General features: G+C 38.3%; 1 protein-coding gene across 1 annotated transcript; it reads right to left on the bottom strand.

Annotated features, from left to right (window-relative positions):
* Positions 1–722: 722 nt before the first annotated feature.
* LOC149260519 (GDSL esterase/lipase At4g01130-like) lies at positions 723–4,084 on the bottom strand. The gene is made up of 5 exons (XM_089420794.1): positions 3,759–4,084; positions 2,962–3,162; positions 1,672–1,841; positions 1,289–1,559; positions 723–1,125 (listed from the first exon to the last, which is right to left on the bottom strand). Exons 1-5 carry the CDS (start codon positions 3,994–3,996, stop codon positions 860–862), a joined length of 1,146 nt encoding a protein of 381 aa, XP_089276920.1. The 5' UTR covers positions 3,997–4,084; the 3' UTR covers positions 723–859.
* Between the last annotated feature and the right edge of the window lie 21,356 nt (positions 4,085–25,440).

Below are 25,440 nucleotides of genomic sequence, written 5' to 3'. Positions count from 1 at the left end.
CTAAAAATCCCTACATTTTGATAGAACCTTTTTATGAAATAAAGCACCTTAAATAATAATTGACTGTCAAATTTATATGTCTATTAAATATATGACAAAATATATATTAAAAATAATAATAATCTACAAATATTTTTTCAAATTTGCATTGAACATCTCATTAAACATGTTATTTTAAATTTCAAAAATGTAATTAATTTCCGTTTATTTAAAATGTAAGTAATAACTTACACCTATCATACCCGACATAAAAACAAATTGACCATAATCTCTTTTGATGATTATCTACTGAGAAATTTAACACATAACTATGATTTTTCAATAAAAGAAGGTATAAAGGAAACGCGAAACATTCCAAAATGGCAAACGCGAAACATTCCAAAATGGCATTGTCAATTGTGGGATCCGAGTATGAGCATCTCATACCCATCCCACGAAGTTTGTTTTGGTTTATTAATATTGGACAGATTAGCAATCGAACAGGGGTCGATGTTTTATCGCAATAAAAGAGTTTGGAATGTGGATTTTTATTCCACACCGAGAAATCGTATATGCCCTCCTCGATGTGGGAGTGAGTCCAACTTCACAGCATGGACTGATATTTTAACGTGTTTTCGTTAGAAATTTTAGAAAGAAACTAATTTCATGTTATTAACATTTTCTTAGACAATATTGATCCACCACACCAGTTCAAAAGTTGTATAAGAAGATTTTGACAGGCGTTTCAGAGATTAGCTCTTCCTTTTCTTAATTATTATAATAATGGTAGTACAAGGTAATGCTACAGCTGGAGCCCTGTCTGCCCCATGTTTATTTTGGCTTCACAAAAACAGTGAATAATCAGGGCCCCCATACGGGATCAAAAGGGTTGAATTTGGCAACGGTTGCTGATGGAGAATGTAGATGGCTCGAAGAATTTGCCGCTCAGAATTTGTTTGGTCAAAAGCCTGTTGGCCTGGTCTGTTAGGTGGATTCCATCCCAAATGATATAAGAGGCGGGATCTGAACAGGAGCCTACCGTCACAGTCTTGCCATCAACAGTGCCCGTGAGTCCACATTGTGCTCCCCAGGTGAAGCTGTATTTTCCTCCTAGTCCACAGCAAGCTTGAGTGGTGGCCTTAAATCCTACAGATATGGAGACCATTGATCAGGATTAACATGCTGAAATTTGGAAATTTACAGTTATAAACTAATTTGAAAATGCTGTAGAGAGCCATAAACTAAATTGAAAAAACCTTGAATTCATAAAACTAAATTAAGAAGGGAAGTATTGGGTAGGTGTGGATACCATAGTTAGAAGGGTTGGCGAAGAAATCGTAGACTATGTCGTATTGATTGACGTAGACAATGTCGGCTCCCGGGAGCTGCTTGCGCAGAGTAGAGAGTTGTTCTCGGAGTTGTGTGTTGTAGAATGTCACTGCATCATTATATGAAATCGAGCAGCCATTTTTATCGAAATCGTTGGCTGCGTGACTGAAGTAAGTGAGCCAGAATGGTCCGCAGCCTTGAGGCCCAACGTTCTTCACGAGAATCGTCCTCGCCCCATTATTATAGAGCTCCTGTTGATACATATCCATGTAATATTCAAATGAAATTTAATCATCCATTAATTCATCATGCATCACCTTGATCATTCAATTCCAGAAGGAAATAACAATTGATTGATGGTACCTGCACACCCGCTGCAACAGACTGGGCAACCTGGGGAAGAACAGTCTGCTTGACCTGGTCGGGGGAGAGGTTGAGTTTCCTGTATGCATAGTCAAAGTCGTTGCCTCCGATCTCTATAGTGTAAATGCCCGTTTGGAAGGATTGTGCGCTTGGCAGCGAGGTAAAAGACCCTGTAAAAACAGTTATAAATGGTACTCACATTTCTCATTCCCAGATAGAACCGAAACCATTGTTAAAGATCTTCCACAGTTATGCTATTATTAGGGAGCAACAATTCTAAACACTTCTACATCCAACCATCTTAAATTATGCCTATACCATGTCCTTTCTTTGTGGAACAGGTCAAAGCTCGGTCAGTTCTTTCTTGAATAGATCGGGCTTTATATATTAGTGTAATGTAAATAGCTATAAAATGTTGGAGCAATTCTCGAATTTACTTCACAGGAAATCAATTATTTAAGAATACTACCCATCAATTATTTGGGCTAACAGTTACTTTGGAATATGGTACTAACTACTCATTCAAAAATAATGCTAAGGATTTGGAAGTTTAATCATTTAATTTTATATTGTTTAAATACTCACAAATTTTTTGGAAATAATGGAAATTCTGGCGAGATTATGACAAAATGGAGCAGAAAATTTTGAAAATCTGAGTTACTGCTGTCAAACTTCAAAATTTTGGGTGTCCCCGAAGTTGTTGATGGTATTAAATCCATTTCCACCATAAAAAAATCGAACATTATGATTTTTTCAATTTTTTTTACTAAGTTCCAACCAGAAATTTGCAAACAACTTAATGTAACTAAAACCAAACATAATATCAAAACCTAGACCCAGATTTAATTCCCCAAACAGTATTTTTTTTCAGTCGAAAAAAACACCTTTCTATATAGAAAAACACTTTACGGTTACTGCCAAAAATAACAGGAATCTTCCAAATTCTGATTTCAAAACGTTTAGCAGTTAAATGATGTTTTTGATGGTGAAAGTAAGTTAACACTATAAAAACCCTTACACACATAAAATCTCAAAATTTAGCAACTATAAAATCTCAAAATTTAACAACTATAACTTAAATTTACAAAAATTTCTGCTAAATTTTATCAAAATCATATTAAAATTTCCATAATTTTCCCATAATTACAAGGGATTTGATCCGTTACTCTTTTTTATACCTCTTCCAGCATTTAAGGGGGATTCATATGTTCCTAGTTAAACAACAATTATAGCATATAGAATAAATGCATCCTAAACGTTGATGCTAAATTAAAAAAAGATATAAAATACCCTTTGCGCTGACCGGGTCGAGAACCAGTTGCTTGAAGATCTTGAACTCATTAATCTGAACAGTAAGAGATATGGGAGCATTAAAATCGGTCGAAGTCTTTCGTACAGCAGCACCGGAAGCAGCAAAGTTAGCACCATGTTCGAAACTCGACCCAACTGACTGCAAATATGGACTCAGAAACGGCAATCCTAACGCCTGTGCTGCAAAATTTATACACCATAAAGCGCACGAATTACTCACTTTCTTCATTAAATTAACTCTAATTCATGCTATTCATTAAATAAATGAACTCTAAAGCATGATCCGTCCTGTAACAAAACCCTCAATCGATTTAAACAACTTCGATACTGTTCAGTGCCGAGCGATACTAAATTTTCTGAATTCTGATCAGCGTCTAGAGGAATTAAAACCCTTTTTAATCAGCGTCTAAAGATATTAAGTCCATTGAACTTTAATCCACATAACGTTGTAATTCACACACTCATAAATATATTAGTCTATGCAACTCTAAGTCCTTCTAGGTTTGGTTGCCTTTTGAGATTTAAACCCTAAGAAACTATTTGTGAAATCAAACTGATATGATTAGTTAGAATTGAAAACAAATTCATTCCGAATAATCACATATCACTTATTTGCTGTCAACGTTTTGAGCCACTATTGGGTTCAATATCATCCAAAAAAACTAATCAGAGATTTGGGGAAGACCATGAATATGGGGAATTGTTGCCCTTTAGGTTTAAACACCTATACGCTACACTGATCAGGGATTGGGGAAGACCGTGTTATAATTACGTACCCAAGAAATCAACCGAAAGCCTTCCGTCACTGTAACGAAACGAAGGCTTCCCAAAATATGTTCTTCCATAAGGAGCATTATCCGGAAGCATTTGATATGGGAATGCAAAGTGCCATCCACCCGTGTCAGAGTTGGAGTCCCCAAAATTAAATATGGCAGTGAAATCACAGTTGCCATAAGCCATGACAGGCAGCAGGGCTGTCAGTACGAGCGCCTGCAAAAGCAAACACGAACCCATCCTCTATAGACACAGACTGGAACGTGAAAACTCTGACTCTCCAGCAATGGATCCTCAAGAACGCTACAATGGGGATAAAGCTCATAAAGGTTCAGTACTATATAGAACAGAGATTGGGTATTCTAAATTGGAGTGGCAGTCGCATCTAATCCAGCTGGTTGGACACATGACATTGTACGTAGCGATGGAGACACGAGAAAGGGAACATGGTGGGGTAACCGTTGGGTGTATTTAAATCAGACATTATTATTTGGATTTTACTATCAGACACTGTTTCAATTAAATTATTTACCATCACCTCGGATAGAAAATTGTAAATGACATTATTATTTGGATTTTACTATCAGACACTGTTTCAATTAAATTATTTACCATCACCTCGGATAGAAAATTGTAAATGTCTGACAGAGACAGACAATTAGACATTATTGGTTTGAATTCTCTGAGCATGAAGACAGATTTCAAACAATGCAAGGAAGGTCTGGCCAGCTAGTAATCAGAATAGATATCATCATATCTGATAGAAAATTGCTAAATGTCTGACTGAAGCTGAAGTTTGGACATTTGCTAAATATCATGAGCTCGAATAGTACTTACAGTCTTCAATTCAATGTATATCAATGTTATCCTCTTTTCATTTATCCCAGTTACAACTTTATAATTCATGCCTCAATTCCATGTATATCAATTCTGTGATCTTTTCAATTAGCCTCATGGTTCATTATATTACATATTCTTGATATATATATATATATATATATATATATATATATATATATTTATTTCAATTAGCCCAATGGTAACATTACCATTCATGGTTCATTATATTACATATTCTTGAAATTTTTTATTTTCTTTTTCCATTAGGTTAAGGTTACGCTGAGGCTAACCCTTATATTCCAAGCTCAATCCACCTATAATGGATGCATTGTGACAAAAGAAGCACCTCCCCTATATTGTTGATATCGTCAATTTACTTGGACATCAAGCTTCCTTTAAATACACCAATCACATATTTGTTTAACTAGTCGAAGTATACAAATCCAAAGACATGTGAAAATATATATGCCATAGCGCCTTTTTATTCCAACCCCTCTTCCCCTCGTCCCATCTTCCCCTCGTCCCTTCCATGGACGTTGTTCATTCCTTTGATTAAGTGCTCTTTATTGCAAGTTCTTTAGAATGGCAATATTTTGTGCTTTCATGGCAACTTCCATGGAATGATAATATTTAGAATGGCAATATTTTGTGCTTTCATTGAAACTTGCTTGGAATGATAATATTTTGTGCTTTAGTTTTGATTTTTTAAAGTGTTATTTATTGGAAGTTCTTTAGAATGACAATATTTTGTGTTTTCATTGTAACTTTGTTTGAACGATAATATTTTGGGTTTAATTTTTAAAAGATATGTGTTTAATTTTTAAAAATATATTAAATAAAATATGTTAAATTTGAAATATAATATTTTTTTATTAAAAAATAATATAAATATGTAACATAATATTATAAAAGAAATTCTTATATAACATACTTAGTAAGTTTTCATTTTAGATAGGACTATGAGCAAATAATGATGTAAATGTAAAAATGAGTTAATTTCTATTGTCGCATTTAATTTACATAGTAATAAATGGCTTGGGAGACAAAAACAAGCCAACTAATGAGAGATTGAATTATCTGAACAACTTAACATGTGGATACATGCATGCCTTGCAAATCTAAGAATATTTACCATTACGTCTCACACATGATAATAGGTTAATGCTCTAGTGGGTGCACAATAATTTTTTTATTAACTAATATATGTTGTAAGCAATGTCAAATTCGAAATAACAATCTTATTAATTAAAGTTTCTAGCATACTTAAAGTGTCGTATGTATTTTTTAGATTAGTATGACTATTGTGTTGAGACTTTAACAAGTGGAAAGTATATATATATATATATTTTTAAGTTTTTATTTCTAATCGATGGTTAATCGAGGAATTTTTGGATGTTGATGCTTGTAAGGTTTTATAGAGATGGTAAGTAATGGTATGTTTTATATTCCTATTACCACTCAAACTAGTGGGGGACCTAAAAGGGGTTCCTAAGAGGAAAACAACAGAGGCTTAGCCCACTGTCACCACAGCTAAGTCTACCTTCTCTTTAGGACTTTCACCGATGGGAGGAGTCTCGATAGTGTAGGGATCACTTGTAAAGTATATGTCAATGGATATGTGAGAATTAACCCTGGAAACCCTTTCCCAAGGATGGAGTGAAGAATGGAACTTGCTTGCTCTTTAATCAAGGGAGTTGGTCCACCACGGATAAGGTATGAGGATTGGAGGGTTGATGGAGAAATGATAGGCTTATAAACAAGGTTCTGAATCCCTATAATCCTTGGGAAACTTGGATTCCCAAATGGTCCTTGACAAATAATCTTTTATTGAGAAGTGGGACCATATGGGGCCAAGTGGACCCAGCCCAGGTTCAGGGATGGAATGCACCAACCAATGATGTTCCTATCCTAAACAAGGTGAAGGGAAAGGACCAAACAAGAATATTTACTTCAAAAGGTTAGATTGATCCTGTGAGGCCTAGCGTTGGGGACGCCCAGGCAAAATTCGATTCTAGAGCTAGGGCTTGGGATTCCATTATTAGAATTGCCTCAAATTTGGAGGAGAGGGAGGGGACCCACCATCGCAGTAGTCTTTAGGAGATCGAATCTTTTCCTTGGGTCAATTCCTAGGAAATTGATGCCCTAGGTGACCTTTGAAGGCTAGACCTGGGAAAAAGTGATAATAGGTGAAAAAGGTTAAGGGGATTACCACCGTTTTTAGGGATCAGTGACTAATTCACTTGGGGATATGGAGTCAATGATGATAATGAGTATGAACTTGGTTTCTTAATCAAGGAGGCCCAAAAATTCAACTTCATCCAATGTTGAGAGAAAGAAAAGAAAAGTGACCTTCAAGCATTTATACTTCAAAGCAAATGATGCAAGCTTATCGAGACAAATAATCTCTAGGACATTTCACTCATATAACATTGGCCCATACATTAAATTAGCTAAAACATGCTCAATTCCACATTTCAATCATGCACCAACTAGCCCTAGTTTTAGTAGTATGCAGCAACAAGAATAATAACATCAAAATTTACTTACAACATATAGATTATATCCAACCAGCATTTCGTTTACAAGAAAAAGATTCAAGACAAGATAAATAGCCCAAATCCATACGTCAAAATTAATCCATCCTCTAAAATAATCCTCTAAGAAAAAAAACGTGAAGTTCTTTGAAAATAGAGAGATCCCCAAGTCAAGTGATCATCCAAATGAATGTGTCTAACATCAATAAATAACCTCCTAAGGAGTTTGAATTAGCCTATGGGCCTACATTAGCCCCTAATGGTAAAATAATGTTCAAATAACAAACGCTATTGGTGACAAGCCCACCAAATTAGCTCACAAATGTAAAACTAGGACTCATAAGAGGGCAAATAATAGTATTTGCATGTTGTAGGGCCCTTCAAAGGCTTAATAGTATCGTGAAGTGTGATATTGAGGAATAAATTCCAAGGAATATGATGGACAAAGGGGTGACCCCTTGTTCTCTAAGTAGTAGACCTGTGGTGATCCCAATGGGTCTGACGGCACATCAATGACCTCATGGGTCTCCATATGAATCAAAGATGCCTATAGGTCCTCTGTAATGGTCCAAGTGGTGGAATGAATGCTACCATGATATTATACAAGTACTAGGACACCTGCCAAGAGTGTGGGGCTCCTGTGCGGGCCTACTAGGCATAGTGTACCAAGCATATCATCATCATCCCAAAAGTGGATCGCTAGTAGTCTCTAAACATCCTTGAAGATCTGTGGAGTGTTGTGTGTCATTGTGGAGGCCCATGGCTCGCTATGAACACCCTAAATCTACCAGTGTAGACCTCTAGGGATCAGGATCCCATATAGGGAAACAAAAACCAAAAGGAAAGCACCTGCAATCCTGCATAAGATCCAATGTGTCCCCTAGGCTTCTAGTACAACCATTCATTAAAATAATAGGGTAAAATAGTTTACAAATCATGGATAACAAAGTGGGAAATTCTTAATGGCATGCCCTTTCATAGTGGGCTTTAGCATGTGCTAGTGTCTCCAAGCTCCAAGGGGATTAACCAAGTACCTTATTAGGTGGTTTCAACCCTTAAAGGGGATAGTATGTCCAAGGTACATCCCTCTAATGTGGGTGGAAAGTGATAAATAAGTGGAATTAAATAGGGAATGAGAGGGGCAACCCTGTGCCACATATTGGGGCATAAGGGTAGCTAGATATGGGGAAGCCCATACCTGGGTATGTAATGTGTAGGAGGGAGAAATCGCGGTACATGAGGTGCCCTAACCTTGATTTTTCCACCCTTCTTTATATCCCTTTTTTCTTTTATGAATTTATGTAATTGACTTCTCAGAACTCAAAGGAAAAGAGCATGGGGTGTAAGATATAGTAGTGATTACCCCCTTTTAGGTAGAGCGGTTCATTTCCTTTCAAGGTTTGGGACAATCATGGGTTCTTGGATGATAAAGGAGGCTCATCTAGGGCCTATGGAACTAGGGTGATAACCATGGATTGGGGTAGAGCTCATGCATTGGCTTTTGCCCACGTGTTAATTATTTTGTCTTGACCATCTTTTGCATTTTGTGGTACAATTTCCTGTTAAATGTGGCCAATTATTATTTTTTCTTTTCTTTTAACTGCTTCAACCTTTAGGGAATCATTCTTGGCTTGACCTAAGGTGGGGGCAAGGAGATAGGGAGGCTGGCCGTATGTGGACTCAGAATGGAAATGTGGACCCAGGTGGGAGAAAGGATGAATGAGGTATAGTGAGTGGAAAGGGAGTAATATATATAGATAAAGGAGCAGTACCATGCACCCAAAGTCGGGGTTTCCCAAGTAGTACCACCATAGAACCAAATGCTCAATAAAGGAGATCCCACGGGACTAAGATCCAAGGGTAACATCCAAAAGATATCAAGGGGAAAAGAGCACAAACTAAGCCCACCCTTTCCGCCAAATCCCCCCATCAATCCATGCCTAGAAGTATCGATGATAAGTAAATCCAATACTTAATTACCAAATGACAAGACATACCTTTAGATTTGGGAGGCCCACCTTCAAACATACAATCAATACAGGTGGGCAAGGGACCACATGGCTGGATCAGGTGGTAGAGAAATGGCACAATGAGCTAGTAGGAGGCTGCAAGGGGCTACTAGCTGTTGGCTGAGGCTCATCATTGAGAAAAATTTCTCCTGTGGATATTACCCATGAAGTGGTGGGTAACAATTCCCAAAGAACTTAAGACTTTTATGCATTGTACATTTCCTGGTCTTCTTCATTTTAGTATTTGAATTTGTTTTCCATCATTTATTGTGGCATTTCTTATATTTAAAGAAGATGAATATTTGGAAACCTTTTGACTTGTGTATCCATTGCATTTTTTAATTGCTTCCTTGAAAATGGTCTAAGAGTTTATGAGGCATTGCTTTGGCTTCAAAGTTTCCGTATTCTAAATATACCCAACCATTCTTTCAACAACATTTAAAGTTCAATCTTGAAGCATATTTTAGAATGCCCCATTAGTTGATCGAGTTATTTTAGAAATTTGCTTCAAACACATTCCTAATTTTCCCAATAGTTAATCTGAGGAATATGAACATTTTCAAATGCATAAATATTTAGAATACATCTTATAGTTCATTCAACCAATTTCAAATGTCCACATTTGCGTCTGACTAATCCACCAACAATTCATTAACGTTTTTTTGAATTACATTGTTCTAATTCATAAGACCATTCTCCCTTTTCAAGTGAAATATCTTTTAAAAATATTTTATAGTTTATCAGACCATTTTTTTAACTGTCACTTTATGGTCTTTTGAAATAATCTAGTATTCAATTGGGTCATTTTCAAAATTCTTATCATCATATTTCAAAATTTCCCATTGGGCCAATTTCAAAATTCTTGTCATGCATATTTCAAAAGTGCCTAAGTGATTCCTTAAATGTAAAAGTACTCAATAATTCATTAGATAATTTTTTTTAATATTAACTTTTGAAATATGTGTTACCTTTTTCTAAAAAGCCTCAATGGTTCATTCAGTTATTCCAAAAAGTGTGATTGTAATATTTTTTTTAAATGGCCCAATAATTCAATGGGCCACTTTAAAATTTTCGTTATAAGCATCTTTCAAATTTTGGATAACTTATTTTTTATCATCAATGGTGTATAAGAGATGGGTACGTTATTACGTTCATGTTATTAATTATATGTTCATATTTTGGGTCACAATAAGGGGATTCGAACCTTGATCTCTTAGTTTTCACAGATTTCACATTACTTCCATCACCAATTGAGTTGACCCCCTTTATCCTTGTGTGTGTGTGTGTGTCTATCTCTCTCTCTCTCTCTCTCTCTCTCTCTATATATATATGTATATATATATATCTATATATATATATATATATTATATATTCATATATATATTTATACATACATATATATATACATATATATAATATACATACTTGAAAAAAAAATATACCTTATATTACTTGAAAATTATAAAATATATTTTCATTATGTTAACATCTTAGTTACTCATTATGTTAACATCCTCAAACTAGATCTTCTTGCTTCACCTTGTTGATCTGATTAAGTTTTAAAATATATGAAATTAATGTTAAAAAATATGTGAAGTTATTAGTAGAAGAAAAACTAATTATGATTGTTTCTAGAGGCTTTGTTGTAATGTCCATAAATAAGTGTAAACATTTAAATATTGACTTAATATGTGGGGGGGGGGGGGGGGGGATGTTCTAGTTTCTTTAAAATGATGTTGTAGTATATTTTAATATGTGGTTTACATACATAGGAGATTGACTTTCGTTAGCTCATTACTAGAGCTTAACCTCAAGAGCATTAAGGAGAATGGACCCTGTGATATCCCATTACTCGGGTGCTTTGAACAGCAAGAACTCGACCAATTGAGCTAACCCTCATGGATTCCAACACCACAGCCTTAATCTGACACCTTAGGCCAACTCAACCACCTCAAGAGGTATATCTTTCTTTTTTCCCCAAGGAAAAATCAAAATCTTCATTAAGATTTGAAAATTACATGTTGTTGATGCTTAAAAGCATATGCTGTAAGGGTGGATTCCCACTGTCAGTATGAAACTATAAAAAATATACAATCCTAGGTTGTGATACTGATATGTTATACATATGGTATGTCTATCACAAATAAATATCAATAAAATATATACATGAATAACTATTAATATATATGATCGTAGCCATATCTCAGAAAACCATATAATCAGGGCATGACTGCCCCGTGTTGTTGTTGGTCATCATAGGGTCTATGAAAATATCTATAGTGTTCCTCATCATTCTTCTCCTGTATCATCTAGAGCCCCCATGGATGGTATGAGGCCTCCTTGGATAATTTGTCAGAAACCTAGTTGCGCTCCCTGTATATGTGATGATAAGAGATATAATAGAATTGTGTTACCAAAAGCATAGTTTCATCCAAAATGTTCGAAAGTGTGTACACGTGACATGCACATTGTTGGTTAAACCAATTTATGATTAGTTTTGAATCGCCAAAAAATTATATGCGATGACATCCCTTCTCAAGTGCAAAGTATAGTAAATGTCTAAGTGTAATGAGTTCTGCAAAATTATTGGTTCCATCTCCCAGACCCATCTAGATTCTATATGAATGATGTTTAGTGATATGGAGTAATACCCCCACACCCCCCCCCCCCCCACATCCATGCTGCTATGTTGAACCATCGAAGTATGCCCAACGGATGTTCCTGTCTATAATGTCAGTTGCAATATTGTGGGTAGTGTGAGGGTGGTCATCATCCGATATACTGTTATATATGTTGGGTGCTAAAAGATGTCTTTTAAAACCTCTAATTGCCTCACATTAATTATCAACCTGGGTAAGTCTTTTTATTCCAAGAGTGTACACAATATGTGCAAGCTATAAATCCAGAGAGTAATGCTTTAAAATAAGTTATTAAATTCAATACAAGAGTAAATGGATGCAATCATAAATCTTGGGCTTGTAACTTTAAAGGAAATAATTCATATAAGCATCATGACTTTATCTCAAACAACACCATAATTCAATCTTAATCAACCAAATTCAAATGACAATCATCCAAGAGCATTATAGTATTAACTAAGCTCTTCTAGCTGGACTTAAACTATTGGATAGAAGGAAAGCATTTAATCAATCACGTTCTATTCTGTAATTAACCAGAAATGATTCTTTAATTGATAACTAATTCAATCCATGACATGAATTTAAATAAAAAAACTATGACTGCGCATTAATGAAATGAATACCAGAAATCCAATTCAACAAAAACACATCAGCTGAAAATCTATAAAGCAGAATAACTTGCAGAAAATGGAAAATGCATAAAACAAGGAACAACAGTAAGTTTCACTAGAGACCGGGCCCTAGCCACCAACAAACACTGCTTAGCTATTTCAGAATATTTGAATGAACAACAACGCAAGTTGTATATTAATCATCAAAGTCACTTATCGTTACAACACAATTTTGTTCTTCAGAATCACCCTTCTGTAAATTAAAATTACAATCCAAGTAAAAGATGAGAGTGTTAGAAAATTATATATTATAGAGCAATGGAAAAAATAAAATATTGTATAAATATAAACATAGAAAACACATAAAACAAGAGAGACACAGATATACATGGTTCACCCAGTTTGGGCTACATCCAAGGAGAAACAACCAGTCCTTCCTTTTATATTATCCAACAAACTTAAGAGATACAACCTACAATAGATCCACTGTAATTCCCTCTTCATTCTAAATCTCCTCTCTCTTCCTCACTCAGAATATAGATATATCTAGACGCAATACAATTCCCCTATATATAGCGAGGGGTTGCCTTCTAAGGCAGAAAACCCTAAATTAAACATAACTTCTACCATCAGATCTTTGCCTAATGAATGGTCTAGATTGTCTATGAAATTACAACATTTTACAAGGCAATTTTACATCTATTCTTAGCTTCGGGGGTGCTGCCCCCGATCCCCTCGCCAGGGGGCCTCCCAAAGGTCGCAGTCGCCCCCCTCGTGGGGGGTCTATAGCGAATATTTTACGGGCGGCGTTGCCACCCCGTTACGAACTGGGGTCCAATGCGGCAATACCTTTGAATACAAAAGATAATCAGTCTCCATAACCAATAGAGAGATCCTCTTTAGTCTTCCCTTTTATAGTCAAAAGGAAAAGATAAATGTGATCCCTCAGGATCAGGAGATCCTGAGGGATTCACAACTAAATGCTATCTTCAGACAATTCTTCTATATCGCGTTGATCTTCTTGACTCATTCCTTGGTTCGACCACACCCGACGCATCTCATTTTCCTCGATTAGCTTTTATTGTTTCAACTTTCGAACAATAGTTGTTCTTTCTGTTGTTTTTCTACGTAAAAAGTAATAAGAGTTAGTTTGGTTGGTCAAATCATATCAAGAGCAGTTCTATTCATTCCTTATCAGAATCCTATCAATATGTTATTATATCATAGCACAAAATGGATAAGAAAGGAGGAAAAGGACAATAATCAAGAGTAAATACATACCTATTGCAAGGCTCAACATACTCCCCTGCTTACCTTTTTTCATGTCCTCATGAAAAATAAATTGTTCCTATGTAATGTAGTAAAGGAGTAGGCTGGAAAAAAGGTTTCTTTATCAGGCATGAAACCGTGATTTTGTGCCAGATTTGCAAAGGCTGTCTATTTGTGTCCTTCAGGTAACTCGTAGTCAAGGCAATACCCTTCAGGAGGATACCAAATAATGGGACATCTAAATCGACATTCCAACCAATAAGGCCCTTCCCTCAAAATAAGATTGCTATATGTGATTAACCGGCTTGCAGTAGCTTCGAAGTTCCCATAATTAAATGGCTCTCTTTCCTTAACACTGTTAGTTGAGACCATCTATCTCATTTTGGATGCAGTAAGGGATCTTTCCTGGATGGAAAGGAAATACGATGTTCCTTTCCATACAATTTCCTTATGTACGGGCCCTAAAATTTAAATCATGCCTTCTTGTGTCATGAGCATTTTATGTTTAGCAAACAATTGCAAAGGGTGAGTAAGCTCACTCCTTACCCAGAGATCCAACCCGTGTTCTTGTCTTTGGAATGAATTATACACCTTAAACCACTTAAGTTGATTAATTGCAAAAGAGATAAAAGCTTGGAATTGAATATCTCCAACAAAAGAGCCCCACGGGGGTAGGCGAGTTGGTAATCACAATGTGGTGAAGTTCGTTAGAAAGGCGGGCTCCGTACTGAAGGTCACGAGTTCAAATCCCTCGGACTAGCCCGGAGCTATGGAGAGGGGCAGGCGCAGTTCCCAGGGGTTATAGTGGTAGCGGTTAGAATCGACCCCGTGTTACGTGAGTTACGAGGCTACTCCAGTTGCCGATTCCTCTGTAATAAAAAAAAAAGAATATCTCTAACAAAAGGGCTAGGGTTCTTATCCACTTCTCCCTCTAATATGAAATTATGCAGATAAAATTCGCAAAGAAGTCTTTGGATCTTTGCCCCATGTTCCTTGCAGCAACTTATAAAACCTTCAGTTGTCTTTAGCTCGATTGACTTGCCAGCTCTTACGGCTTTAATCTTTAACAATAAGTACCGTTCTAATAAGAACATGGCATAATTTCTGGTTGGAGACCTATATGTCAAGACATCCGAATATAGCGAGAAAATGGTGTCTACTTGATTCATGGCTCTGTCTATGGTATTCACCTTCTTCAGATTTTCTTCTTCCTGTCTAAATCTGTCAAAAGTCCCATTCTCAGTTATGGTTAATTCCCTAAACTGTTTCTGCAACTCTTGATATTTTTGCAGAGGGACTGTCTCTTGTTCACATCATTCTAGAGCAAGTTGGGCTTGCATCAGTTCTTCCTATAGCTTTAGGAGAATAGGGTCTTTGCTTGACAGGATATCCTTGGCTTGTTCTTCTATCTGAGTGCCTGTGCTACAAGAGGATATTTCCTTGGTCTATACTTCCTTATTGTGGGAGGACCAACCCTCCATCTGAATGGCTACATCCACTAAGTCTGCATGCAAATTTGCCTGGGTGGCTATTGTTTGAGTAGGAATGAGTTTGGTTTGGGTCTCTATTGACCTACCCTTACATATTTCCATTTGCGTAGACACAGAGACTACCTCAGGAGTAGTGTTATGGGATTTGTCGTTTGTAATTTCTTTAAGCTTCTGGCGTAGCCTTTTAATAGTCTTTTGAAGCTTTTGATATTTGTGTCTCAGCTTCTTCAACTTTTCTCTGGCTACTCGCCTATGAGCATCTTTTACACTAACAGGCTTGTCAATAGCTTCTGTATCTAAAGATTCCTGTTGTTTATCATGGCCGTGTTCCAATAAAACTGTTTCACCAGACTAGTTGTCTGATTCATGAATAACTTTTGTGTCTGCTTCCTTTTCCTAGTCTGTAGCTTCTGAAGATGACAGAATTTTTGTATGCCTAGAATCTTCTGGGGATTGAGCTTCCATTAGGCTAGGATCAAGTGATCCTTCAGGCTACATGTATGCATTTAGATTTTCTAGGACCTGAGCCATCCCTGTCTCAAAATCCTACAGAATATCATTTTGGGGGCTCATGGTTAATGTTTGAGGAGGTTCTTCTTCATTTTACAGTTCATCATCAGAGTGTTGTTCCCTTTATTACTTTGAGTCCAGTCTATCCTCTTCCTCAGGTTCTTGTTTTGAATTGGCCTCTTCCTTGGGTTCTGATTCTGAATGACATCCTTCCCCTTGTTAAAGTTCTTCCTTTGGTTCTGACTCAGAGTCTTGTATACTAATTGGTCTGGATGGTTCTACAGGTTGTTTGGTGCTATCTTGTGGATTCATAGACATTCTCTGGACTAGATGTAACCTTGTAGACCGCCTACGCTTATGGGGTTCAATGTTTGAGCGGGTAGTCCTTTTCTTTTTCGAAATAGGGCCCTGCTAGCTTATCGCCAAAATTTCAGGATTTTGGATTACAAGGTTTTGACCAATCTCCACGGGCGCTATGAGACCATCCAAAGTTAAGTTTTGTTGAACGAGGTTATGGGTAACAATTAGTCTAATCAATCCATGGTGGCTAACTATGGTTTCTGGGTGCCTAGCTGTTATAGACATTTTTTGGGCACTACAACCCCAATCAAACATGTCCATAAACCAAGGGCTCCTAAGTCCCTAAAAGTGTTGTTTCATACCCTAAAGGAACAAGGTCAACTGATTACATCATCTCCCAAAAGTTCTCCACAGGAAACTGCTCATAACTGGTCAAAACTGGACCATACGGGTTTCTCAGTGCTAAGGGTGCGATGCATCCCACCTGCCCAGTGAAAAGGGTGTGATGCATACTGAAAAGCCCTTCTGTAGGGTGCGATGGGCAAGAGTGGACAAATGGCAGAGACAGTTTGCGAGGTGGATGATCATGGAATCTTCCAGGAACTTCTCCTATGACACTTGCCTCTTGAATTCGCCGAGGGATGAGTAGGAGATCATCAATCTCCAAGTGTAATCAAGAACTATCAGAGACAGGACACTAATCAAAATCCCAGAAGCTGACTCACCCCCCTGCAATCATCTATATATGGATCCCTCATCCAAGAGATCCAGAGGCTGGAATTTTGTATCTTGTAAGGAAGTGTTGTTGGTTTCTTGTTGGAATATCATACTGTTGGGTGATCTAAGCTTTACATGAGGTGAAAGAAGGGATTTCATGCTGGAGGATGACACTGGGTCAGAACAATTGGTTGTAATCCTCTTTTCTATTCTTGATATTAATAAATATATTCAATTTTTCCTCCACATTCTTGTATGTTTGATGATATATGCATTTGTGTGGTCAATATATATCTGGTCCTATATTGTTTATGATTGTAGATCTCTATTCTTCGATAGTATTATGCTGCTGTGATTCCACAGGTGCTCTTTGAAGTTGGGTAGACGAAGGAGAAGCGGCAAGGATCTGTCAGAAGGGAGAGGAACCAAGCAAGGAACCAAGTGCAAGACTGAGGTTGGTGTCCTTCATTCCACTCTTATCTACTTCTCATAAAGGAAAACGAAAGTAGTTTTAATTTGTTTGTTTCTAAGATAGCTACCAGTCTTAGTGGGACTAGCAGCTCTGAGTGGACACTAGATTTCCCGATAACAAAATGGCGACTCCATTGGGGAGTGAATAGATTGTTTGCTTGTCTATATTTTTTTGTTTTATAAACTTACAGACGGAGCCTGAAGTCAAGCCAGCTAGCCTTCGAACTGCATTTGCTATGCAAGTGAAAAGAAGATCAATGCTGCTTCAGTCTATCTCCGAGTTTTGTTTATAAATTGAACAATCGATTTGCAAAATTTCTAATTGCCCTAGTGGTGGATCTAGTAACCTCATTAGATCAGCCCCTATGATTTATATTTACTGAACATCACTTGCTCAGCCTAAATCGCTAAACTGAGCTGCAAACTGCGACCCGGAACCCAGTTGAAGTCTCGTCTTTGGACCATCACACCTTCTTCTCTTTGGGATCTGGATGCATCGCACTTCCTGTGTGCAGTAGGTGCGCTGCATCGCACTTTCCTTGTGTTACAGGTGCGCTGATCAGACAAGACCTCTTCTGCTCTCAGATTTTGGTTTCTGTGTTCACTCTCTTTAGCTCTATTATGGAGTTTTGCTATCTATGATCAGTGTACCACTGTCGAAACCCCCTTCCTTTCCATCTTTCTACCTCCATTGCGCAAAGAACTGTGAATGTTTTTATGTATTGTGCGCCATTTTCAGTTCTCTTTTACAAAGTAGTAGCATAGTCGAACTGTCGTCTTTTGATTTGAAAGTGTCGCAAGTGTCGTTTTCAGTCAAAGAAAAGAATTCTATTGTTCTTGATGGTTGATTATATAGTTACTCTTGTATTTGATTTGAATTAGTGTTTTTTCAAGTGTTGAAAGCAGTTTTCAATTCAAAATAGTAAAGTGTTGTCATTATCTTCCTTTCGTTTTTGAAGAGAAATTTGTTAGTACTGTCGCTTTGAAAAGATAATTCAGATTTGCACTTAGCATTCTTCTTGTCATTCACACATTAAGAAAGCTGAAAACAAATACATGCATGTGCATTTGCATTTAGACTGCTTGTTGGTTTGATTTAGGACAGTGCATCTAGTGTGTGCTCTATGCTCTATGTTGAAACAATACCGTCTCTCTTTCTTTAGTAGCTAGGATTTTCATTGCAAAAAGAAGATTAAATGATTGTTTATCATCTTAGATTGCATTTTAGGAATTGTATATCTACATCACGCGGTGAACCTGAAAGGCAAATTTCTTAAGAAAGATCAACTGTAAAATAAATTTAATGAACCTAAAAATGCTTTGGAACCTAATGCACAACATCTAGAAGTCTAGGCTAGAGATGTATTCCGGCGTCGTAAAGCCTGGTAACTGTCGCTTTCACTGTTGGTTGGGTGATTCCTCCTCTTTGAGACGACAAGTTCCAGTACGAACTTGTGCTCCCACATACCGTTGACTATATATTGAGAGACCACAATAGGCTATATCCTTTATCCATAGGAAGCTGTGTCTGCTGCCCTATCGATTGAAATGCACTGAACATAGCATTCGTGAAGATTGACTGCCGTACCGTAAAAAGTATTCTGCAGTTTTACGATTGGTTTGGTAATCCCTTTGTCTAGATTTCCAGAGTAGTCTCTTTCGTTCCTTTTCAGACTCCTTAAAGGAAAAGTTCCATCTGAGCACTTGTCACTTCAGGCTCATTAAAAATCGAAGGTGACTAGAGTCATCTTTTTTTTTCTCGACTCTTAAAAATTGAAAAAACAAGTTTTGTCAAAGCATCTAAAATTCATTTAAATCAGAAACATTTTCCCCTTTATTTTTAGTTGATCGAGTAATCCACAATCGTGGAAGAAAGTCAATTAAAACCCCATCGTTTGCGGAGACTTACGAGTCAACAGTCTTTGTCTCCAGAATCGAAACTATTCCAGACAAAGCGAACTCGTTTAACTGGCTCAAAGTCCCCTGGTCGGGTTGGAACAAGTGTTCTGAAACCCTCGAAGACTCCGGTTACTCCAAACATTTTTGGTACCCCTGCCTTTACAGAAGAAGTTCCGCAGCCACTAGAGGATAGTAGAACTGATCCTAGTATACCTAAACCAGCTCAATCTGTAGCTGATTCGGAAGGTTTTGTTCCCCAAACATCTGTCGTTGCAGAATCGATACCTTCTTCGGCACCAGAAATATTTTACGGACCTGACAGTCTACCTCTTCCACCTGTTTTGATTGCTATAGAAGAGATTGTGGAGGATCCACCATCTAGTACTCCATCGCAATTTGGAGTTGGGATCACTCTATATCCTTCTTCATCAGAAATTAGTCTACCGTTATCGGAAGTTCCTGTAGAATCACTAGGAAATATTTTGGATAGACTAGATATGTCTGAACAACTGTCGACATCTAGGACTGTGTCATCTGACACAGCAGCGGCAGAACTTCTTGCCGCCACTCCAACAATGTTCACCGGCGTACCATTTGTCGCGACTAGCTCTCAATCACTGGATGGAATCCATCCAGGGGTTGTTTCGACAGTATGGTCTGTTCCCGTTTGTTCGTCCAGAATAATATCTGGAATCTCTTATGTTGAGTCTCAACAAATTGATCCTTCACAATGTCAATTTGGGCAGTCCGGTCCTCAAAGGCAAATAAATCCCTTAAGCACCGAACTACCGCCGTATGGGGGGCAATATGCCCTTTCATTGTCACCTCTGGGAGGTCAAACATACGAGAGTTCGCAATAGAATTCAGGTTATGCTGGAATTACATCCAGTGGTTGGATACAAATATTGCCTCAACAACCAAGAGTTGTATACTCAATGCAACAAAGTATGCCTATCTCAAATATCCCCACTACACTGGCTATTGTGACGGTGTCGCAAGTACAAGTGTTACCTGTTGTATGCCAACCTCAAGTCTCATGTCGCGATCCAATAGCCCCTTGTCCTGCGATTCCACCACAACCATCGGTTGGTGGCTCCTTAACTGGAGTGACCCAGGCTCAAACGGGTACGATTACCCCTCATCTTGGTCAAACAGCTAGTATTGGACAACAACACATGGTCTCACAACCATGGCTGGTGCAATATCAACAACCACAATTCCAACAAGTTTACCAAGGATCTGAGCACCAAGTCTTTGCAAGTAATGGGCAGCCGTATATTCAAAATAGTCAACATCAACCATTTCATAATGGTTATGCCCATCAACCTTACCAAAGTTATCAACATCAAATGCACTATGTTGGTATGCAAAGACCCAGTGCTCAGGCAATCCCATCTTATCCTGGGTATGCTTCGCCGAACCTGAATCAACAGTTGCCCTTCGTGGCAACTTTAGAATTAGCAGATATAAACCAGCTAACAAACGATCCAATCGCTTATGCCCCTTGGTGGCCAGCGATTCCTCATAAACTTCCATCAGATATTCCTAAATTTAATGGAAATCCGGGTGAAGATTCGTCGAATCATGTGATGACCTTTCATCTATGGTGTTCATCTAACACTCTAAATGATGATTCAATCAGGCTTCACCTTTTTTAGCGAACGTTAACTGGTCCGGCAGCAAAATGGTATATCGAATTGCCTAGAGCTTCGTTTGATAACTTCAGTGCCCTAGCCACAACCTTTTTAACCCATTTTCAGTTACCCATAAGGTATGAAATGGGAACAGAGCTTCTTACCAATTTCAAGCAAACGACGGCCACTCAAATATCCAATCATATTCATGAGTGGCAACGTCGTCATAGAATGGTAAAAACATATGTTCCTGATCAACTGTTGGCTGAATGGTTTATTAAGTCATTGTTACCTTCTATTACAGAAGATGTGGCAAAGGGAGGAGTCGTCACTGAAGAGCAAGTAATTGCTCATGCGCAATATTTAGACTTGATCTATACTCAGTCTGGCATGCTCTATGATAAAATCCCTGATGCTCCTAGACCGGAATTTTCCGTTCCTCCCTCTCCTAAATCAAACAAAGACTCTCATGCCGGAGATGGCGTGATAGGAACGACCAGCACAAAAACCGTAAAGGCTAAGTCAAAAAAGGCCCGTACAGTTACAGGTCAAAATGAAAATGAAGAAATTCTCACCTCGGAAGTAAATGTCGTATCGACTGACAAAGGCAAAGAAACCAAGCAACCAGGAGGCAAGAAGAAAAAGAAAGGGAAGAAGAAAAAACAGGAGGAGTCGTCCCCTGAAAAATCTTCTGCAAACCCTTCTGGAGATAGGAAACCAAATCGTCCATGCCTAATATGTCATGAGGATCATTGGACAAGAGAGTGTCCTTATAAATCCGAGCTTAGAAAATTCTTCAAGAATTCAAAAACCTCGGCAGTATTGATTGATCCGTTTCCAAATCCAGGAACAAATCTGGTTGCTAGTGACAATGCTTCCCCATCCCAAGTGCTAATGTTGTCAGTTTTGAAGCAGCAAAATGATGCTTTGATATCGACAAGGAATAAAGATTACGGGAATCCACAGCTGTTGGACAACAAGGCTAATGATCAACCCAGTAGTTTGACAACAACTTCGACCGAAGTTGTGCCACCCATCAATCCTAAACTAACGATAAAGCCGCCAAAGGGAGTAGTACACAAATCGACATTTAATCCTCGTGCTAGAGCAGCATAGCATTATAATATAGTGGAGGATCTGGCCTAATCTCCATCCGCTATGTCGACACTTGAGGTACTGCAAAATTGCCCCTCTCAGAAGCAGGCTTTATTATCAACGATAGGTGGGATTGACCCAACGGATTCCAATCTTGTGTCCTTTAATCACAAAGGATATGACCCTCAGTTTCCAGCTCAACTAGCTTTCCTCATTCAAGTGAAAGCCCTCAACAAAACTGTTCATCGAACAATTATTGATGAGGGGGCATCTACATGTATTATGTCGATGAGTTGCTGGAAAACTTTAGGATCTCCACCCTTGTCGCGATCTTCGACGACATTAAAAGCATTTGATGGACGAACATACACCCCGTACGGGATTTTAAGTAACTTGCAAGTCGAACTAGGGGGGAAAACAGTAGAAATAGATGTTGAAGTAATTGACGGAAACCTCGATTATAACATCCTACTGGGAAGGCCCTATATATATGCTATGGCTGTCATTGTGTCGACCTATTTCAGGAAGATTGCATTTCCCTTTCAAGGAGGAATTACAATCGTCGACCAACAAACATTTCTCCCCAACAGTTCACAAGTTACAGGAAGCATTTTGATGATCCACAGAAGCCCTCATTTGCTTCAAAATATCAGAGTAGGCCTACTAAAAGACCCTATATTAATGGGGACTTTTTCCCTACCGCCTCCAATCAATCTGGCGGAAGTGGCAACAGTGGGAACCTACAATATGATATCTTCTATACAAAAGATCTACGAAAACAATATTAACGTGGATCATCTGCAGGTCTTGCCTCCAAGCCCAATGGAAATCTTGTAGCAATCAATGTTTTTGGCATGGGAGGCAAACCCAAATCAACGCTCATCAAGCATTTGGATGGATAGGTCTAGGGAATATGGTACCCCTTCAGATCCTTGGTCGCAAGTACATTATACAGATGAAGGAATTGTTTAGTCAATGATGATTGACAGGGCACCATGGGAAGATTACCACCATCGTCCCATCTTCTAGATTACAAAGAAGATACTCCTAGTGACCTTCATCATCCTTCAGTTTTTGATTTTCTATCAAATACTGTAAACACGGTGGATTTCGAGTGAAACTTGTCCAATATTGAAGAGACTATCGCCATAAATATCTCGACCAAAACAGATGTTGTAGAGAATATTCATGTCTGCAAATCTTGTTCTCCTTCGGAACTGGAAATATATAACGCTCTTTTTCACGAATTCAGAGATGTCTTTGCTTGGTCATATGATGAAATGCCAGGCATTGACTCGAGCATAGTTGAACACGAAATTAAGATGTATCCAGATGTCAAACCGGTACGACAACGGCTATGGCAGGTGCACCCCAAGAAAGCCGCTACCATCAAGGCAGAAGTTGAAAAACTTCTCCATGCTGGTTTTATTTACCTGGTTCCTCTAACCGATTGGGTATCGAATATTGTTCCTATAATGAAAAAACAAGGAATGATTAGAGTGTGCGTCGATTATAGGATGTAAATCAAGCTTGTCTGAAAGACAACTACCCTACACCCTTCATTGACCAGGTAATTGCTGAATGCGCCGGATGTGAAATCTTCTCATTTATGGATGGATTTTCTGTGTATAATCAAATAAATATCCGCCCACAAGACCATTCAAAGACTGCATTTATTTGTCCGTGGGGCACATTTTCATATCGCAAGCTACCCTTTGGTTTAAAGAACACAGGGGAAACATTTCAAAGGGAAATGAATTATGCCTTCCATGATATCAAAAACATCGTTCAACCATATCTTGACGATCTTCCAACTCATTCGCTAAAGTGGACTAATCATCCAGAACATTTGAGAGCGATATTTCTACGTTGCAGACACTACAAGATACGGCTCAATCCACACAAATGTGTGTTCTGCGTCAGTTCTTGTCGTTTACTTGGCTTTGTGGTCTCAAAGGACGGGATTCGTCTCGACCCATGTAAGGTTCAGGCAATCATCAATTTGCCTCCACCTTCAAATTTGCTTCAAATTCAGAAACTCCAAGGGAAAGCAAACTTTCTGAGGAGGTTCATTCCAAATTACGCCGAACTTGCTAAAGGTTATACTCGTCTATTGAAAAAAGAAGTACCCTTCATCTGGGATCAGGTCGTGCAAGCTTCCTTTGATGCTTTAAAGGAATCCTTAATAAAAGCATCATTAATGTACGCTCCTGATTATCAAAAAGACTTTAACCTGTATCTGGCTGCAGCGGATACAACCATCGCAATGGTTTTAGTTCAAGAAGAAAGTGGAATTGAACATCCTATATATTATTTAAGTAGAAACTTAAATGATACAAAAAGCAAGTACTCCTACGTTGAAAAGCTAGCTCTCACAGTTGTTCAAGCGATACAAATATTTCAACACTATATCCTCTTTCGAAAAACTACCATTCTATCAAATTGCAACCCCATGAATTATATATTGTCGTGACAGTTGCTGGGGGGCAAATATTCAAAATGGATAGCAATTCTACAAGAGTTTGATCTGGAATTTATAAATCCAAATCGAAGAAATCCCTGGTTTTCGTGGAGTTACTATGTGATCTCCCATCGTCGTCCAATGATGTCACATCAGAAGAAGCGATCGTGGGCGAATCTTTGTTTCTGATATCTTCAAGCAATCCGTGGTATGGAGACATAATAATTTATCTCCAAACCCAAACATATAGGTCTAATACCTCCCGCTTGGAACAACGACGCATTCAATACCAAGCAAAAGACTACATGATCGTCGGTGATACACTTTACCGTCGTGGTGTCGATACAGTTCTAAGGAGGTGCCTCACCCACGAGGAGGCCGAAAAAGTCCTGAATGATTTCCATTCAGGCGCATGTGGGGGGCATCAATCTGGTTACGCTACGGTGCAAAAGATTTTATGAGTAGGATACTTCTGGCCAACAATGTTCAAAGATTGCATAACCGCAGTCAGAAGTTGCCATGCATGTCAAATATTTGATCGAAAAACTAGAATACCACCCGCACCTCTACAACCAGTAGTTGCTGTTGGGCCATTTGCCAAATGGGGCATAGATTTCATGACATGTAACCCCACCTCGGCCGGGGGCATGGGTATATCATAGTCGCAGTAGAATATTTTACCAAATGGGCCGAGGCGATGCCTACATTAAACAACAGCAGCGAAACAGCTGCCCTCTTCTTTTTCAATCATGTAGTCTCCAGATTCGGCATTCCACAGGCCATAGTCACAGATCATGGATCGCATTTTCGCAATCACATGATGGTTGAATTGGCTACCAAATTAGGACTATCCCACGACATCTCTACTCCATATTATCCGCAGGTCAATGGACAAGTTGAGGCAATCAACAAGGTCCTGAAGCGGATGCTGCAAAGGATGATTGGAGTCCACAAAATGAGTTGGCACTTGATCCTGTACTCAGCCTTGTGGGCATACCGGACATCGGTGAGGAATGCAACTGGGTTTACACCCTTTCAATTGGTGTATGGCCTGGAAGCAATCTTACGGGTTCAGGGTGAAATCTTGTCCCTCAAACTCGCAGTCGACCTTCTCCTCGGAACTTCAGAAGAGGAGGCTTGTTTCTTGGAACTAATCCAATTGGATGAAACCCGTCGTGATGCTGCTTTGGTTAACGAAGCCCATA

The sequence above is a fragment of the Pinus tabuliformis genome, chromosome 6 (genome assembly GCF_031772625.1).
Source record: "Pinus tabuliformis cultivar Carrire ecotype Pingquan chromosome 6, CPIR1, whole genome shotgun sequence".
In the NCBI taxonomy this organism is placed as follows: Eukaryota; Viridiplantae; Streptophyta; class Pinopsida; order Pinales; family Pinaceae; genus Pinus; species Pinus tabuliformis.
Note: the sequence above shows the minus strand (reverse complement) of the source record. Positions and strands in the feature narration are given on the sequence as shown.